The 19,047-nt window shown below is 30.1% G+C and overlaps 3 protein-coding genes and 1 non-coding gene across 9 annotated transcripts; all 4 read left to right on the top strand.

Annotated features, from left to right (window-relative positions):
* Positions 1-472: 472 nt before the first annotated feature.
* On the top strand, positions 473-3,082 carry LOC126841343 (flap endonuclease 1). Its single transcript, XM_050577758.1, has 8 exons — positions 473-711; positions 780-882; positions 1,153-1,319; positions 1,633-1,742; positions 1,932-2,135; positions 2,211-2,429; positions 2,516-2,692; positions 2,864-3,082. The coding sequence occupies exons 1-8, from the start codon at positions 630-632 to the stop codon at positions 2,942-2,944; spliced, it is 1,143 nt and encodes a 380-aa protein (XP_050433715.1). The 5' UTR covers positions 473-629; the 3' UTR covers positions 2,945-3,082.
* Positions 3,083-4,179: 1,097 nt separating this feature from the next.
* LOC126841300 (anoctamin-1) lies at positions 4,180-12,797 on the top strand. 4 transcript variants are annotated; one of them, XM_050577675.1, is made up of 18 exons: positions 4,180-4,526; positions 4,693-4,806; positions 5,068-5,208; positions 5,274-5,528; positions 6,190-6,353; positions 6,429-6,597; positions 6,808-7,040; positions 7,106-7,263; positions 7,454-7,683; positions 7,758-7,925; positions 9,891-10,094; positions 10,176-10,273; positions 10,379-10,551; positions 10,627-10,832; positions 10,946-11,121; positions 11,247-11,352; positions 11,411-11,546; positions 12,120-12,797. In XM_050577675.1, the coding sequence occupies exons 3-18, from the start codon at positions 5,068-5,070 to the stop codon at positions 12,173-12,175; spliced, it is 2,673 nt and encodes an 890-aa protein (XP_050433632.1). In that variant the 5' UTR covers positions 4,180-4,526; positions 4,693-4,806; the 3' UTR covers positions 12,176-12,797. The 4 variants fall into 4 exon arrangements, with proteins under 4 accessions (XP_050433632.1, XP_050433633.1, XP_050433634.1 ...); XM_050577676.1 differs by lacking the exon at positions 4,693-4,806 and having other exon boundaries at positions 12,120-12,796; XM_050577677.1 differs by lacking the exon at positions 4,180-4,526 and having other exon boundaries at positions 4,792-4,904.
* Positions 9,194-9,385, top strand: LOC126841474 (U2 spliceosomal RNA). The gene has a single exon (XR_007686178.1). It is a non-coding gene; the product is annotated as a U2 spliceosomal RNA (small nuclear RNA).
* A 611-nt stretch (positions 12,798-13,408) lies between the features above and the next one.
* Positions 13,409-18,680, top strand: LOC126841301 (P protein-like). 3 transcript variants are annotated; one of them, XM_050577680.1, is made up of 20 exons: positions 13,409-13,590; positions 13,814-13,875; positions 13,992-14,108; positions 14,180-14,284; positions 14,552-14,648; positions 14,866-14,941; positions 15,017-15,207; positions 15,396-15,502; positions 15,589-15,748; positions 15,817-15,888; positions 15,954-16,085; positions 16,168-16,283; positions 16,364-16,502; positions 16,583-16,718; positions 16,781-16,952; positions 17,159-17,201; positions 17,305-17,538; positions 17,607-17,865; positions 17,973-18,066; positions 18,211-18,680. In XM_050577680.1, the coding sequence occupies exons 2-20, from the start codon at positions 13,838-13,840 to the stop codon at positions 18,293-18,295; spliced, it is 2,373 nt and encodes a 790-aa protein (XP_050433637.1). In that variant the 5' UTR covers positions 13,409-13,590; positions 13,814-13,837; the 3' UTR covers positions 18,296-18,680. The 3 variants fall into 3 exon arrangements, with proteins under 3 accessions (XP_050433637.1, XP_050433638.1, XP_050433636.1); XM_050577681.1 differs by lacking the exon at positions 13,409-13,590 and having other exon boundaries at positions 13,669-13,875; positions 13,992-14,102; XM_050577679.1 differs by lacking the exon at positions 13,409-13,590 and having other exon boundaries at positions 13,669-13,875.
* Positions 18,681-19,047: the final 367 nt, after the last annotated feature.

Here is a 19,047-nt window from a genome sequence, read left to right as displayed (position 1 = left end):
TAATTATCTCAGCTTTCTGAAAAAATATTAGAAAAATTCTCAAATTTTGGGCAACACGGAAAAACCAACTTTTCAGAATATAAACTCAATTTTAATGACTTTCTTTTATACGAATATAGAAACCAATATTTTGTTTCGGAAATCTGAGATTATTTTACATAAGAAACTGATTTTTAATCTTTTTTTTTTTTGTCCGAAGATACTATTTAAATTTAAATAATGATAAAAACTGAAGTTTCCAAAAAAAAATCAAGAATACTTTTTACTATGGCCAAAAAATAATCCAAACAAATTTGATGATGAAAAACATTTTTGTCATCGTAATAGAATATAGTATGCAGTGTAATTTTCATTAAGTATACTTAATCAATGCATATTAACATAACCACAAAATTATTATTCTTTCTTCCATGGGCCAGTACTTTTTTCCCGCGTAAATTATCATCGTGCTCAAGGCGTTTGTGTTCAAAGATAAAGAAGGAAAAAAACTAAGTAGCGTTTATAGCAAACTGCAAAGTAGCAAATTGTTCTGCGACCTGTGTTTAGGTCTTAGGCTGGTGTTTTAACTGTTCCGCTCTATTACCAGCGTCAAAACATTAAAAGTTTTTAAAAAATAATTTAACATTGTCATGGGAATTACAGGACTAGCTAAACTCATAGCGGACGTGGCTCCGAACGCTATAAGAGAAAATGAAATCAAAAACCATTTTGGTAAGAAATAAAATCCGTTTATTTGAATTTTAGCTATCAATTGGCATTTTATCGTCACGGTTTTTTAGGTAGAAAAATTGCTATTGACGCTTCCATGAGTCTTTATCAGTTCTTAATAGCAGTACGCAGTGAGGGAGCACAATTAACTTCTGTCGATGGAGAAACCACCAGGTAAATTATGACACACCTAATTATACATTTTGTTCTTGGAAATTAAAATATCTATCTCAGACATTGTGTGATCACTCACTATTTCTAGCTCCTTTGACTAGTGAGGAAACGTCAATTTAATAGGAGCTTTGTCGTCCTTCTTTCGCAGAGTCACGACTTGTTGTTTACCAAATGTTTAGAAATCGCTTTGGAAGAGGCAGTGGTGATGGTCCTAAATAAGCCTCTATGATCATTATGTGACTGCTAACATAACTCTTTTTTGTTTTTTAGTCATTTAATGGGAACATTCTATCGTACTATAAGACTAATAGAGAATGGCATCAAGCCAGTATATGTATTTGACGGAAAACCACCTCAAATGAAGTCATCTGAACTTGAAAAGCGTACTGAACGGCGAGAAGAAGCTCAGAAAGCTCTAGAAAAAGCAGAAGAAGCAGGTAACATTACTTCTTTATGTATTATACCAACTATAAACTGAAAGATAGTACAAATGCAATATTACATTTTTCTGACTTAAAAGTTTGGAGAAACGGTAACTTGTTTAAAGTTCATCCTAAGTGTTTATGGAGGCTCTATTAAATTACTCAATCACAGTTACAGTATAATAGCAAATTTTGAAAACATAATGAACTCAATAGTACTCGGTAAATTTTTTTGTTTATAAATAAGTCTGATTTACGTTATCAAATGCATTTTATTGTAATTATAACATTATATATTTTTATTATAATTTTCTATTTATTTATTTAGGTGATACTACTGAAATTGATAAATTCAGTAAAAGATTAGTAAAAGTGACATCGGTCCATACCAAAGAATGCAAAGATCTATTGAAACTTATGGGCGTACCTTTTATTGAAGTAAATCATTTTAATAATAATAACCTACCTTTTTTATTTACTTGATACTTTAATTGCACATTAATAATATCCAATAATTATATTTTTGGATATTAACATCTAATATCAATAGCGTAAAAACCAATTGTTAAATGCGTTTTGACCAGAGTTAATATCTATTTTCTAATTAACTTGTTCACAAATGATTAGGCTCCGTGTGAAGCAGAAGCCCAATGTGCTGCAATGGTCAAAGCAGGAAAAGTGTATGCTACTGCAACGGAGGACATGGATGCTCTGACTTTTGGTTCCCCGGTGTTGTTACGGCATTTAACATTTAGTGAAGCGAGAAAAATGCCAATTCAAGAATTCCAGTATGATTCTGTATTAGAAGGAATGGGGATGACCAGAAATGAAGTATGTTCATTAATGTATTTTTATTTATATTTACTTTTAACTTGTTAGTTATTCGTTTTTTTTTTTTTTTTTTAGTTCATTGATTTATGTATACTGTTAGGATGCGATTATTGCAATAGCATTAAAGGCGTTGGACCTAAAAGAGCTATAGAATTAATGAGACAATATAAGTCGCTGGAAAATATACTGGAAAACCTCGATCAAAAAAAATATCAAGTGCCTGAAGATTGGCCTTTCAAAGAAGCTAGGCGATTATTCATAGAGCCCGAAGTTGCTGATCCAGAAACGATCGAGGTGAGCGCTTAAGTTTATTGGATTTTTTTGTTTCTCATTCTTATAAGAATAATTCCATTTTAAAATTAATTATTACGTTGTTTTAGTTGAAGTGGACCGATCCAGACGAAGACGGTCTAGTCGCCTATTTGTGTGGAGACCGTGCTTTTAGTGAAGATCGTGTAAGGAATGGAGCAAAGAAATTAATTAAAGCTCGATCTGGCACAACTCAGGGTAGATTGGATTCATTTTTTACATTTTCTACAACACCTAATAAACGCAAGGTAAATTCAAAAAAAAAAAATTGTTTATTACGTTAGAAAACATAAATAAAAAAACTATTCATACGCTCATGTCAAATTTTACTTGGTTGGTATTAAACATTTTAACTTTAAGTATATGTATTATTAGTATTGTTAAAATAATAACTTATTCAAAACGGTTTTTTTTTTTAGATGGAACAAGCTAAAGCAGCGGCAGATGCTAATAAAAAATCTAAAAAAGGAAATACTGGTAAACGTGGTCGTCCAAAGTAGATAATAAAATAGAATAAAATTATAGTTTATTTAAATGAAATGTACAAAATAATTATTTTTTTTACTATTATTTTGTTATTAATTTTAAAGCTTGATTGCTCTAAAGACTTAACTATAGAAATGTTCAAAATTGAATTTATGTAATAACTTTTTTTCTTTAATATATTATGTACTTTTTCTAATGGAGCATTTATTTTTGTTCTACCTCTTGGCTAATATTATTAATTTCTTGTTTTACGGGACTTGAATCGAACATAATGTGTTTTAGACGTTTATAGTTTATATTTTTAAGTAACATTTATTTGGGTAGTACATTATGTACTGTAACAGCTGTGTAAAAAATAATTTTCATTATATTTCTATCTAAAACTTATGAAATTAGTTACTTACTTGCTTATAAACTTAAAAATGTGATAAAACTATGAGAGATCATATTAGTGTAATAAGAAAATGTGAAATGTACATTACTCTCTTTTAGTGATCAAAAATATATATTTTTGATTAATCAAAAATATATAACTGAAAAGCCTTTAAGTGGTAAATACTTAAGCTAAAGTGGTGGATATTTTTAAAAATTTAGAGAATTCTAAATAATAAATGTGCTTTTTGTCAATAATACGATTTTTAAGTAGTTAAGGCCTAAAAAAAAGATTTGACTGAACAAAATGCAATTAAACAATGTACATAAACCGAAAAAGTTTATATTGATTACAGTATAGTATTTGAATGTTACAACCGCAATTTAATATTTTTTTACCTTAGGTGCAAAGCGGAGAAGATATTGTTTTTATATTTTAATTACGATTTTTTTATTAGCTGCTGGACTGATTTCTATTCTCTTCGTGTAGCAAAGGTTAGGATCAGAAATCGTACCCAAAAGATGAAATACTTCACTATATCATTTGCACGTTTATTGTCTAAAAAAGCCAACATATTTTTCGCATCAAAGCGTTTATTTAAAAGTGATTGTACCATATTCATTTATAATAATTCCTGAAGACCTGTGACCTCCCCGGTGCCCATTATGCCTTGACCCATAGATTTATAATAATAGTTCTAAAGTCTGTGCTAGATCGGTTTTTTAATCGGTCCCATCACGGCCTCCATTTTTCGTTACCGATAATTATGACCAGTTGTCTACAAGATGTTCCTAACCAACAAAAGATTGATCAGCTGTTGTAAGATGATCGTTCTATTATCTATAATTTAGCTCATGGTTCAGTGATAACATTGCAATTTGCATTTCACCTGACTTTTAGGCTTGATCTGTTAGAGTTTGGAATTTGTACCTCTTCAGAAGTACATTCTACTTTTAGTGTAGTTGTTGTTAACTTAAGTTTTCGTTAGTGTCAAGGGATTTTTCCAGTACCGAAATCCTACTTTAATTTTTTTTTTTTTATTATTGTGAATGTTTTTTTTAAAGATAATTTTTGCTTAAATATTTGTTTCGTGATGATGCAGCTATTTTTAAAATGTATCCCACGCAAATAACTTTAGCAAATTGTATTATTTTACATAAAATACAGTCTTGTTATTAGATTGTTGTGGTAATTAACTTCGAGGAAATACAGAATCAGAAAAAGTATGTACCTTCGACATGCACTTTTTACATACGGTTATAAGCCGTTAAAGTTATTTCATCAATATTTTTAACCAAGTTGCTGTCCTTGACACTGGTTTTGTTTTGTTTTCGTGTGTGTTTGTGTGAATGTAGGATTTTGCTTATACTATATTGTATGTTATGTTAGATGCACGCTGGAGGGGATTTGTCTTGACCCTTTATTTTATAATATTCAGTGTGTGATTGCACGGTGTGCTAATCTAATGTTACCACAATTTAATCCAACTATAGTTTTAAGCATGTAAGTAGTGTTCAATTTTTTACAAGTTTTTACTAATACCATGACAAATACATAATTACATATTTTATATACTTAGTTCAATTTAATACTTGAAATAGGTATGTATAATAATTTGCACATTTATGGTTTAAGTTCAATTTTTGATTTTTGCAATTTGATACGAAAATTATAATTTTAGCTTACAAAGTTTTCCTGTTTTTGTTTTTGCTATTATAAGTAATTTAAATTTAAATTATGGCTCTGTACTATAAATTATTATAGATGAGTGAATCTGAAGACGAAACTGAATCGATGGAGACTACAAGGATGTATAAGGACGACTTAGAGTTGTCCCGTTTTTCACTATACCTCAGCTCGCAAGACCTTATAAATGAATCTCCACATTATAACCAAAACTCTAGGGTATACGTTTTATGATTTGCGTACACTTCATTTAAAAGTTTATTAACTTAATAAATTTGTTATAGTTGAGTGTTACTTTTGACTCATTACCCGGAGAAGCATCAGTCGATTTTGTTCTGGTTACTTCTTCCAAAGCCCGAACGCCAGTTGATATAAACGGGTGGAACCGAAGGTCTGCATTTGAAGAGCGCATGAAGGAACAAGGTTTACTTCTTGAAGAAGATATTGTTGGTGGGTTGACATTTGTCAAAGTGCATGCTCCTGTTCCTGTCTTGCGTAGATATTGTGAAATTTTGAAATTGCGTATGCCTATGAAAGAGGTAACTAGTTGATTTTGCTATCGTAAACATTTCTATTAGCGATATTCCATTATTTTAATAAATAATTTTGGTTTGTCAATAATTTAATACTCCAGTACTTGAAGGGTGTTCTATTAAGAACGCGGGCTTAAAAAATGTATTAACTCGTTTAATTTTCTACAAAAAAGATTATATTTTATATTTTTACATTTAGTATACTTTCCGATTTAATTACAAAATACTACATCTGCAATATGTCCTCCTCCGTCTTAGTCTACACAAATTAATTGATTAAATGAAAACCGATGAAGAGATGTGTCATTAAGTGATCGCTAACTTCACAGACAGAATTAATTTGTGTAAAGTAAAAGGAGGAAGACATAATACAGATGTAGTATTTCATAAATAAATCGGAACATATACTGAATGTAAAAATATAAAGTATAATCTTTTTCGTAAAAAATTAAACGAGTTATTAAATTTTTTAAACCGGTGTTCTTTATGGGACATCTTCTGCATAGACCATTGGCTATATATTATAGTATTGCATGTATTTTTAATGTAGTAAAAAATAATAGGTTGTTGTAATTTTCGTTACCCTAAATATTCCATTATATGCCCTAATAATTTTATTGTCATTACCTGTTTATACGTGTTTGAATTACTTGTTTGTTTGTATTAGTGCCCATTGTCGGAAAATATTCCCGAAGGAGGGTTTGATATATTTGAAAAAATTAAACTAATATTAGGAAAAATTGTAAGAGTTTTTATTACTATCGATCCTGGGAAAATGACTCCGTCAAAGTACATTTTAGCAGCCGAGTATTCCCGTGACAAAAGCTATTTGTAAGCGTTTTGCGTACATTATTTAAACAACACTTTTTTTAGTGTCTCAATCTTTACTTTTTTTTATTTTTTTAGATTTAACGAGGATGATCCAAATTTTTTTTCAGCAGAAGTAAGAACTCTAGTTATAGATTTCATCTTGAATAGAATGAGTTGGGGAAAGGATCAATCTGATATTAATTGTGTTGGAATTCAATGTCTGTTGGACGAAGGTGTTTATAAAGCTGCTTATCCATTACATGATGTAAGTTTGATTTTTTTTCTTTTATCTTTAATGAAAATTTTTGTTTGTGGGACAATTAATCGTATTGTTGTACACTGTTGTAAACCGTCCAGTGAAAAGAAGCCGCCATTTCCTACTAAATTGGTGGACTATCGATTTGTCTCGTGTAGAAACAATTTATTAAATGTTAAGTTTTGTATAGTAGTAAAACACATTTTTTTTTTTTTGCAGGGCGAACATACTACTGAAAATACTCTACGACATGAATTGTACGTCGAGTGGGCTTTGATGAGCAAATGGATTCGTAGACAACCGATCGATCAAATTAAAGAATATTTAGGCGTAAAATATGCTTTTTATTTTACATGGCTGGGATTCTATACACACCTGTTGATCCCAGCTGCCATTTTGGGACTAATAGTATTCTTTTATGGTATTTTTACTTTCCCAAAAGACTCATTCAGGTATACTTATAAAACCATCACTTGATTCTGTCACAATGAACAACAAATGTCATTATTTAATTTAGTGCTGACATTTGTAATGCAAATGACGTTGTAATGTGTCCTTTATGCGATCGTACATGTGATTATTGGGAACTATCGAACACTTGTTTTTATGCAAGACTTACACATTTATTCGACAACGATTTGACTGTAATATTCGCTTTTCTTATGTCTATATGGGGTAAGTCAATGTAAGAATGTCTACATACAAAAATGTCAAAAATGATTTTGTTGAAAACAATTTACATCTAAACAAAATCCAATATTTTTTTTTCGCTATTGTCACTGGTGTAGTTGTGTAGTGTACACAGCGTATGTCGCTTACCCTTATGACTACACCACTAGTTATTATTATTTCTTTTTTTTTACAGCAACTTTATTCCTGGAGTTATGGAAAAGATACTCGGCAACCATAACACATCGTTGGGGGTTTACTGGGTTTTCTTTAGAAGCTGAACATCCAAGGCCTCAGTATCTAGCACGTCTGTCTGGAACAAAACATTCAAAGGTGAATGTAATTACTGGAAATATCGAACCAACTGTACCTTTGTGGAAAAAAATTCCTGCCATGTTATTTAGCATTTCTATTCTCTTACTTTTAGTAAGTGGTTTTTTTTTTTTTTTTCTTACTTTTAAAAAAACGTTGGTTTATTTTTCTTTCTCCCCCGATTATAGATTATGGTCGCGGTTGCTGCAGTGTTTGGAATTGTTCTATATAGGATGTCTGTCTTGGCCTCTTTGAGTCTCACTAATCAATCGGATTGGATGAATTCTTACAGCAACATACTCATCCCGACTACAGCGGCTATCATTAACTTAGTCTGCATTCAGTTATTGAACTTTGTACGTATTATTTAAAGTATAACCATCATCATCCCAAGCAGCAAAAAATAAGAACATATTTAAAATGTTGTCAATCAGTTTTATAACATTTACAAAAAGTTTTTATTCAGCGTTTTAAAAATGTTGTTAAAATATTGTCATGTAAGTGGAAATATTTTCATAATGTTTAAAAACCAATTTGTTAATAACATTATTAAGAGATTTTATCAGTAACTCTGTTACGTATACTAGAGGCCAAGAGAACTTGTCGTTGGTGTTTTTTGAGCGGCACAGGCATGCGGCGTTAGACCACGTTTATTTCCATGCGCGTTAGGGACTACTAGGTTTCTGATAGGAAGCAAATTTTATTCTATAATAAACAGTCATGAGTTTTGTCCGTTGCCTGGGAACGGTCGATTGCTGCATATTTATTTCACAGAGATATTATTTAAATACAAAAGTACAAATTTTAAATGCATTATTAAAGCTTACTATTCTAATTTAGTTACCATTTTGTCTTGCCAAAGTGATTTGTCGTAAGATATTATTTCGACTTCAGCCCAATTGTCAGTGTAAATTACAAAACAACAATGCAATTGCCTTGAATTTGATAATAATAATAATGGTCTCTTTTTAATTCTAAGCGCTGCAAATTCAAAATTTGACAAAACGCTATCTATAAAAAAATGTATTAAGTAATTAATACTTTTGTTTATTTTAGTTAATTATTTAATTTCAATATCTAAAAAAATATTTTACATGTAAACATAATCCCCTCCCCCTCCTGGCGCCGCCACTGAACACATAACAGAAATTATGAAAATAAAAAGCGATTATTTTTAATTTAGTTACTATGGTAGATTAGGTTTTAGTAGTCAAGAACGAGTCATACTATTGTAATTTGTCAGTTTCAACACATCTACAAATATTTTGGAAATTGAAAGAATTTATTTATTTTAAAAAAATACGCCGTAAAGTTTTGTAAATTATTTTGGATTTTGACTTTTTCAAAGTAATTTTGAAGATAAATAAGTCACCATATACATAAAGGTAGCACATTCTTATGGTTGTAAAGTGTAGCAATAGAAATTGCCGCTGTACACGAATGCATGGCCCAGTTTTATGCGACTGCTGGTAGATTTACCAAATCATTTTGAAACTTAATATTTATAAGAAATTAGAGAACATTAATCAAATTTTGAGTTTTTGGACGGTATTCTCGATTTTCATTCTAGGTTTCTTTTGTGCGATAGTTTTTTCATAAAAGAACATTGTTGGTTGTTTAACTTATCGCTTATCGGATATTTTTAGCTTAGATCAAGTGTAGTATCTGTTCTTATCAGCGTAACATCTTATACATCTCACATTGTGGGGTTCAAATGTTAAATTAATTTTTTAAGTTGTTGGAGATTTGGGGCTTGCTCCTACTCCATTGCGGGTTGACCTGGTATTGCAGTACCATCGGGATCAGCCCATATTAAACGTCTAATGATTATTTAAAGGTTTAAAGTTAAGCATAAGATTGAAGGTACAGACTTAGCAGGAAACTAGGTCACCTAACCGGGATGGGTTAAAATTCATTATTTTAAAAATATTGTATAATAGAAATAATATCAGTTTTTTTTTACATGGGCGATTTTTGAAAACTGAGTTATCATAATATGTTGAACTTACAGTTTTTCGAAAGCTTATTAAAAATGTTAATTTATCAAAAATCGCCCAAGTAAAAACTTAGATAAAGTCTTTAATTATGTATAGAATATGTACTTTTACACTCAGTTCCTCAGAAAATTGTCTTGACTAAGACATGTTTAACCCGCCAACCCACTTTTTTGATATGTATATTAGAATTCTGGACTAAAACTTTTTTTTAATATTTTGTAAATGTTAAAATATGTATTAATAACATTTTGAAAATATTTTTATTGTTTGCTGTCTGGGATCAAACGAATTATCATTTTTATATATTTATCATTTTTTTCAAAGGTTTACGATAAAGTTGCTATTTATTTGACTGAAATGGAACTATTACGCACACAAACGGAGTTTGATGAATCGTTAACAATTAAAATTTATCTCTTCCAGTTTGTCAATTACTATACTTCTATTATTTATATAGCATTTTTAAAAGGCAAACATGTAGGTTATCCGGCCAAGTATAAACGTATATTCAATTTAAGGCAAGAAGAAGTAAGTCGCACTATAATTTCTGGGTTAGGCCTGCCGTTTTATTTAAAATTAGTATACATGATGTCTGTAAAAATATTATAGTGCAGTCCAGGCGGATGTCTTATGGAACTTAGCATTCAGTTGTTCATCATTATGGTCGGACAACAAGCAGTGAACACTATTGTTGAAATGATAATCCCGTATGTAGCTTTTAATTAATTATTAAATTTATCAAATATCTAAGTTAAATTTAATTAGTGAGTATTTGTTGTGAAGTATATCATACGGAAATCATATGTTTGCAGAGTGGGTTTAAATTGGTTCAATTCACGCACTGAAGCTACTGGTCAGCTTGATGCTCAAAAATCATCGTCCGAAGAAAAAGATTTAGCGATGTCTGTTAAAAAACCGTGGATTGAAGATTATAAACTTTTAGACTGGGGTCCAAGAGGGCTTTTCCCTGAATATCTGGAAATGGGTAAATTAAATTATCTGTTCATTTTAGGCAAGTCGAATTCGTACCTTTGTCTTTAAATTTGTATTTTTTTTACAGTGATGCAATACGGTTTTGTTACGTTATTTGTAACCGCGTTTCCACTGGGACCATTTTTCGCTTTACTAAATAACGTTTTCGAAATGAGATTGGATGCCAAAAAGTTCTTGCGTTACTACCGCAGACCAATACCTCACAGGATTCCCAATATCGGTGTATGGTATCGCGTATTAGATATTATAGGAAAACTGGCAGTTATCACAAACGTAAGAATAGTATTTGTGTACATAATAAAAAGCCTATTACCACACATTAGATAACATTATCTGTGCTATTTCTATGTTTTGTAACTCATTTTTTTTTTTTTAATTCAATTTAGGCTTTTATTATTGCGTTTTCATCAAATTATATTCCTCGTTTGGTTTATATACTTATGAAAAGCGAAGATGGTACAGATCAAGGATTTTTGAATAGTACTTTAGCGTACTTTGACACTAAAGACTTTGAAGACGGAGTTGCTCCCTTAGGGACATCATACAATGTCACCCACTGCCGGTTAGTTTTGTTTTTTAAATTTGTGTATTGTATTTGTAAGTAGATTTATTATTAACAGGTAAAATATAAACTCGACATTTGAATTAATTTAATTAAATTGTGATTTTATATTTTTTAACTTGTAGTTATAAAGATTATCGAAACCCACCCTGGTCACCCGAGAAGTACGAAAGGCCTACGTTTTATTATGAAGTACTCGTGGCACGTCTCACGTTCATTGTTATCTTCCAGGTACGAGTTATAATTATTTAGTTGTGAAACGTTGTACATATAATTCTATAATTTCCAGAACATTGTATCGTTGGTAAAAGTAGCTGTTCAGTGGTTGATACCTGACGTGCCGACCACACTAAGCGATAGAATCAAACGAGAATCGTACCTAACAACGCAGATGATTATCAAGCAAGAAGCAAAAAAAGCAGCAGGCATTAAAGAAAAACTTATGTAACAGCAGAGGGACACACATCACATTATTAATTTATTATTTTATTTTACAGTACACTAATTGCTGTTTATTTATATTTTATTATAACTAAGTTTTATAATAATTTTATCTAATTTATTATTTGAAAAGTTCGGACCACTATTATTTTTTTGTTATTATTATCAATTTTTTTTTTATTAAAATATATTATATTGTATGTTATACAATCGCTATTATTATTATGATTATTTGCAAACAATATAACCCTTTAACTCTTAATGCAGTGGTGTAATCGTCTTAGGGTATACACTGCGTGTACTGACTTCCCTCTTATCTAAGTATGTTTGTATTTTATTGAACACGGAAATTTGAGTACTCTATTCATATCTGCACAGCTTTCGTTACGAGTACAAAAGTGGGAAGCTAGAACGCACAGCTACACCCTACGACTACACCACTGCCGTTATGTTGATTTTTTTTTACTCAATCGTGTGTGTGTGTGTGTTCGCTCAACAAATATATATATTTTACTTTATTGGTTTAATTATAATTTTTATTATGTTATATATTACAGAAATCGAACATAACACTGGTATGTTACATGATGATGATGAACCAAAAAGCTTTTAAGACTTGATATTGCGACTAGTAATATTGTGTAGGTATAAATATTGAGGAGAAAAAGACAAATTTCTTCTAACCTATTTTAAACTTTAAATCAATACATTGTACTTTTATATTGTATCCTACTTATCATTTGTTTCGGGTACAATTAATGATTGCCATTTGTTTTGTTGATGACATTTTTTTATTTTTTTGTCTGTATTCGCATCAAATGTAATTTTTTACCTTTATTTTTGTACGTCAATATTTATCTTTGTGACCAAAGAATCTCTCTTTTTTTTATGTATAAATAAATAATATTATTAAACAGACATCCATGATAACTATTAAAACTGCCATAAAATGCATTTTAGCCATTAATACTGTATTTTTATTCTGCTGGTCAGAGAACAATTGTTGCAATTTCAACATGATTACTTACATAGTTTATATTGTTATAAATATATATAGTCATTTATTATAAACAATTGAATCTGTAATAACTAAGATTAACTATTGTATAATATGTTATTATAAAACAGACTGTTAATGTTATTATTTTTTTGTTATGGTGAATATTGTGATTGTAGTATAAGGTTTTTACCAATTTCGGTGCTTCTCAAATCTCTTACTGACATTTGTGATTGTTTTTTACTAATTGTGTACTTAATAATATTATGTTTACTGGTTTACATGCATTATTTTATGTTAAATTATACTCTATAATTAATATATTAAAATATACATGATTGTGTTAAAATGTAAAACAATGTACTTTCTATTATTATATAAACGGGTCGAAATGTGTTTCAGTCAATATTAACGTTTTTAGCTTTGACCGAATTAATATTATTTACCATGAAAATAGTATTTTCGTCTTAACGGTTAAGAAAAACAATTTAAAAACACATTTGTATTACCGAGTTACCAGGTCAAAAATGTTTGGTTGCAATTATTTTGTAAAAAAAAAATGACTGTTCAAATTATTATTGGTATGTGTAAATTGGTTATCTATTTAGATAATTCAATTATTTTAAGAGGATAAATCGTATTATTTTGATTGTATGCAAAAATGTAAATTGTTAAAATTGAGGCTAATTGTTGCAATTAAAATTTTTATTACAACTGACAATGTCACTAAGACAGGATTATTTTATAATCGTTGCACACTGTCTTGGCACAACGTAGGAGATATAATATACATAATAAATAATATATACAGTCAGTAATTTAAGCATAATCTTGAAATAAAATACCGCTTTGATATAAAATTCGTACATTTGGCGGTGCTTATTAATCGTTGTTGGAATATTTTCGTGTTAAAAGCGAAACGTATTAAATCGTCTCTGTAATTATTGTTTTGACATCTGTTCAAACAAGAATAGAAAATATGCGTTTTTATCATTGGGGAAGACCATTGACGTGGGCTAAACGCCACACCGGTATGAAAACAAGCAATAAATAACAGACCTAGATATATAAAATTATAATAATATTAATAATATCAATTTCTAAAAAAAAAAAAAAAAAATGGTCACTACTTATCGGGTCTTCGCCTTACCTTAATCCTCCCAATTAATACCGTTCGCCTAAATAAATTATCCATTCTACTGTGTTGTATTATACCAAATTGGACGTTGTAAGTGCGATTTTTTTTATGCCTAGCTCGCTTACACCAAAGTGTCAGCAATGAGTGAACAACAATACCTGAACATCAGCCCAACCGAGTGAGTAAATATTTGCGTTAACACGTTTAACTCCACCGCCGTTTATATATGTATTTATATTTGTTTTGTGTGGTATTTTTTTTTTTTGCATATGTGTGTAATTATTTTTGCAAAAGGAACTGTCGGTTGTCGCCGAGGACAGTGCGCGCATGGAGGCATTTGCCAGATCAGATCAAAAACGATTCAACTTTTCGAAATTTGAAACTACGGATCGAAAACATTCCCGAGTTGGTGTACTTATCGTTTGATCAGTTTGTGTACACCCGTGTGTGTTTCGTTAAACCGTCATGTTTGTGTATTCAAGGTTTGACGATCCATCGGCTGGTCCGTCATCTAGTATGATGACTCCGGACGAATTCGAACCGCCCCCGACTCCAAACCGATTGGTAGTTCCCAAATCATCGGCACAGTATGTAAAAAAAAAAACAATGACTTAAGTTAATCTAACAAATTTTGATGTTTCATCATAGAACAATAGTCTCACACTAGCTGGCCGAATCTCGAATAGGGTAACAAACATTGGTAAATGTTACGACGACATACGCATCAAGTGCTTGTCAAAATACTGACATTATAGATAGTTCAAGTTGCAGCTCGGGATTCGGCTCATTAGTGTGGACGAGACTATATATTTATACAGTATTGCTGATTTTAATAACATACATAAATTCTATAGTAAGGGATCAACGGAAACGTTAATGAAGTCAAAGAAAAAATCTAATCGAGAATATTTCATCAGAATCGGACTGTTGTGCATATGGGTTTTCTGTACGGTAAGTTTTAAACACTCGCAAAGTCTATATTGACTGTTACTGAAAAAAGGCTTAAGCGTCTTTACAAAATAATCTTTTCGGTAATATTTGAGGCCAAAAAAAATTATTCTATATCAATTGTCTATTTATATTACTTACTTTACTATACAATTTATATTCTAAACAATTTTTTTCGGATTTAGGTTTAATTTATTTGTTATTGAATCATATGTTATAGCTAATATTGATGGCAAAACAAGAAAGAAAAGCTGACGACGTTCATCAAGTGACATTGACTCCAAATCAAACAAAAAGTAGTTTTATTCAAGATACTATGAACAATCGTACAATTTTTGTTTAATTACAAATGTTTTATCATACCTTTTTAGCTCAAGTGATATTTAAAAACTATATGCCTGACACAAGTAAAATTCAAATAGTACTGGCCGGAGCGTTTGTTCCCCAGTATTATAGATACCTAGCAACACATTTTTTTAACATATGGGTTGAGTTTGAAACGGACGAAGATTATATGAACGCCAAAAGATTGGGTTTGAAAGACGAAGAGATCCAACGTAGGGTAAATAGTTTTTGTGTATTAGTAGTGTTTTTGGAGTCAACTTCTGTGTTAAGGCACCAAACTTAGTACTAGTGGAATCAAGATTGATTCCCACACACAGCAAAACATAAATGATAGGTGTGTGTGGAGGGGGGAGGTAGAAGACAGTAAAAATGAATATAAAATCAAAAAAATGCTTCATGTTACAGAACATAACTGAAATTTGGTCAGTGCCGATAGTATGCGAGTCTTTGGTCGAGATTGTTCCAGAAATGCATCACAACAAGATATTCATGTTGGACCATTTGTCTACCAAGTAATATATTGCTTAGTTAAATATTTTGAAAAATAAAATGTTTTTTAAGAATTAAAAATTTGATTTGAATTTGAAAATGTTTTCAGTCGTACTCTTCGAGGCACCACTAGACTATGTATGAACACCACCTTGAGCACAAATTTTCCTGTAGCGTTAGCGTATGATTTATTTCCAATCAATACAGATTACGGTATCATTTTCGCCGCTCTCGTATTAATTGGTCTCTACATACTCATTATTTCAGAAGTATGTACATAAATTTATGTAACTATATTCTTCGAATTATTTTTAAATGTATAAAAAATGGGTTGCAGGTTGTACATAAAGCAATTGCTGCAATTCTTGCCGCTACTATGTCAATCGCCATCCTTGCCCTTATGAATGAGGTAATTGTATATTTCTTATTCATCAATAGTTGATAAAATTAATTTGATAAACATTATATTTGCAGAGACCAACAAAAGATGAGTTATCTTCTTGGGTAGACATTGAAACGCTACTTCTTTTGTTTTGTATGATGGTCATTGTTGGTATTTTATCTGAAACTGGCATTTTTGATTACTTGGCCATTACAGCATATAAGGTATGAAAAAAAAGGATTTAAGTTACATACTCTAATCTGTGTAATTTTGATTTTACTTATTTTATTTGTTTTTAATATTTAGAGGACCAAGGGTCAAATTTGGCCACTAATTAACACGTTATGTTTGTTTACCGCGATTGTGTCATCTATACTAGACAATGTCACTACTGTTCTTTTAATGACTCCGATTACGATTCGGTAAATTCCAAAGCTTATCAAACTAATTGCATTTTTTAGCTCCTAAAACTCATTAAATTTACAATTCTTTTAAATATTAGGTTATGTGAAGTTATGCAAATGAATCCAGTGCCTACTCTTATGTGCATAATATTTTACGCCAACATGGGAGGTGCTCTGACACTAATCGGCGATCCTCCAAACGTAATAATTGGCACTAATCGAGATGTTATTGCAAGCGTAAGCAATTGTGTTCAAATAACCAACTTTAAAATTTATTGAGTTTTAAGACTAATTTAATTTAAAACAATTTTTTAAAGGGTATTACATTTACAAAATTTTCATTGCATATGGGTGCTGGTATGGCGATTATATTTTTAACTGTAAATCTGCATCTAAGGTTTATATTTCGTAATATGCGAGACTTAAAATTTACCGAACCATCAAACGTAACAGGTAAATAGAAGTTTTTTTATCATACTTTTTTTGTTAAAATTTAACAAATCATTTTTTTTAAGAATTGAGACAAGAGTTAGCTATTTGGCAAAAAGCAGCATCTTCCTTGTCGTCGTATTCAAAAGAAGAAGGCGTTGTCAGAGATAAGTTGTTAAGGAAATGTAAACTGATATTTACAAAACTTAAAGATACTCTCAAGGGATTTAAAGTTGACGTTATACCAATTGTTGAAAAGTATGTAGCAAAGATGTAACAAAATAAAAATAATAATACTTTTTAAAAACTGAATATGTTTAGATGTTTTTGAATCCATACATTTCTTCTGCTAAATTTGGATGTATTTTTTTAAAATATGTATCCCAAAATAACACATGAAAAATATTTAAAGTAATAGTTTGTAAAAATGTAATTTTAAACTGACGTGTATGGACATTTTTCAGACATCAAACATTTGACGAGTCTGTTAAAGAATTTTTGCATAAAGTAAGAAATTACAAGCTATCGATACATTTTTTTTTTCATTTTTTGACCATTGGTTAATTATTATAGCGATAAAAAATATGTTTGTTGTTATTTTTTGTTTTAGGGAAGCACCTTAGATAAAAGCCTGTTGTACAAATGTGGCGCCACGTTAGCATTTGTCATCACCTTGTTCTGTCTCCATTCTATTCCCGAACTCAATCTCAGTCTAGGATGGATAGCGTTACTGGGAACTTTGTTTTTACTTATACTTGCTGATCACGTAGACATTGAATGCGTGTTAGGACGTATCGAATGGGCAACTTTATGTTTTTTTGCAGCATTGTTCATTCTGATCGGAGTAATTATTTTCTTTAATTACAATATCACTATTGTTATTTTTGATTTTACATATATTTTGGATTCCAGGCCTTGTCAGAGTTGGGTTTGATTGAATGGGTCGGAAAGCAGACCGAAATAGTAATCATGTCCGTGGCTAAGGAATATCGTTTGTCTATGGCCATTATTTTAGTTCTATGGGTTTCCGCCATAGTGTCTTCGTTTGTCGACAATATTCCACTGACTACAATGATGATAAAAGTAATTACGTCACTGTCGCAAAATGATGAACTAGAATTACCGTTGCAACCTTTAGTGTTCGCTTTAGCATTTGGTGGCTGCCTCGGAGGTAAAGGCTAAAATATAAATTATAATATAAGTGTATTTTTTTTTTTGCTTTATTGCAAAGTTATATCTGTGCTTTTTTTTAACACAATTTTTTAATTCTATTATTAGGAAATGGTACCGTTATTGCTGCCTCGTGTAATATGGTGTGTGCTGGAGTAGCTGAGCAACACGGTTACCGAATGTCATTTATGCAGTTTTTCAAGTAAATATAACCTTTGTGTTTGTAATACATTTTGTATGATTTGAAATTATTCTCGGGTTATATATGTATATATATATATATATACATTTAACTTAAAATGCAGCAGTGTGCTTTACATAATTTTAAATTGTGACAAATTTTTAGAGTTGGATATCCTGTTATGTTGGGCAGCGTCATAGTGGCAACGGTATATTTACTTGTTATTCACGTGACATTTGGATTTGTATGATAGCTTGTTTTATGGTTTTGCTGTATCTTTAGTGGTATAAAGTTTCTGTAAATAAGTAACATCAAGATGATCTTCAGTTTTGTGCAGTGTTATTTGATTTTTTTTTTAAATCATGTGTTATCATGTTTATTTTATTTCATTATTATTTTCTTTTGTCAAGAAAAAAAAATTATATTTTTAAAGTATTACCCAATTATTTGTTATTCAATATGGTTTAATTTTGTGTTACTACATTTTTTATGTTAGAATAAATAAAATCAATTATTTTTCCTTAACCAAAGCTATATTGTAATGTATACCTAACCTATTCATTTTTTCATAATCATATCAACTATTGTCAGCATTCTGTTATAATCAACCACTTTTACTTTTGAAAGTTTATAAAAATAATTAACCTTTTACAATCTTAGTATATGATTATCCTAATGTGGTTGTATGGCTTCTTGGTGAAATAAAAAAAAAATAATGGATATTATTTTTATTAATTAGTTGTTTAATTTTAAATTAAGACTGCATAATAAGAAATTGTGAACCTTATACCAGCTAAGAAATATATATTATTTTTAAATTGATTTATATAATACTTTCACTTTATATAGTCCTACTAAACATTAAGGATTTATGTTAGAATAAATGTGTTTTAAATGTATTTTTTATTTGTGTTGTTATACAATTTTTAAGATTATTTGAATGTTATAATAAACTATAATGGTTCTTTATAATTATTAACGATTAATTATACCTACGAATAA

Source organism: Adelges cooleyi, unplaced genomic scaffold, assembly GCF_023614345.1.
Source record: "Adelges cooleyi isolate 19-005CV unplaced genomic scaffold, UGA_ACOO_1.1 ACOO_flye_CR_arks_rails_tigmint_CR_PRNA_381, whole genome shotgun sequence".
In the NCBI taxonomy this organism is placed as follows: Eukaryota; Metazoa; Arthropoda; class Insecta; order Hemiptera; family Adelgidae; genus Adelges; species Adelges cooleyi.
Note: the sequence above shows the minus strand (reverse complement) of the source record. Positions and strands in the feature narration are given on the sequence as shown.

Coding starts and splice junctions, on each gene's coding strand:
- LOC126841300 (XM_050577675.1), top strand. CDS start 5,068: ATGAGTGAATCTGAAGACGAAACTGAATCGATGGAGACTACAAGGATG. Junction 7,926..9,890: donor GCATTCAGTTATTGAACTTT/GTACGTATTATT, acceptor TTTTTTTCAAAG/GTTTACGATAAAGTTGCTAT. Junction 10,552..10,626: donor CCCTGAATATCTGGAAATGG/GTAAATTAAATT, acceptor TTTTTTTTACAG/TGATGCAATACGGTTTTGTT.
- LOC126841301 (XM_050577680.1), top strand. CDS start 13,838: ATGAGTGAACAACAATACCTGAACATCAGCCCAACCGA. Junction 16,086..16,167: donor TGGCCATTACAGCATATAAG/GTATGAAAAAAA, acceptor TTTAATATTTAG/AGGACCAAGGGTCAAATTTG. Junction 16,953..17,158: donor GTTATACCAATTGTTGAAAA/GTATGTAGCAAA, acceptor GACATTTTTCAG/ACATCAAACATTTGACGAGT.
- LOC126841343 (XM_050577758.1), top strand. CDS start 630: ATGGGAATTACAGGACTAGCTAAACTCATAGCGGACGTGGCTCCGAAC. Junction 712..779: donor TGAAATCAAAAACCATTTTG/GTAAGAAATAAA, acceptor ACGGTTTTTTAG/GTAGAAAAATTGCTATTGAC. Junction 2,136..2,210: donor TGGGGATGACCAGAAATGAA/GTATGTTCATTA, acceptor TTTTTTTTTTAG/TTCATTGATTTATGTATACT.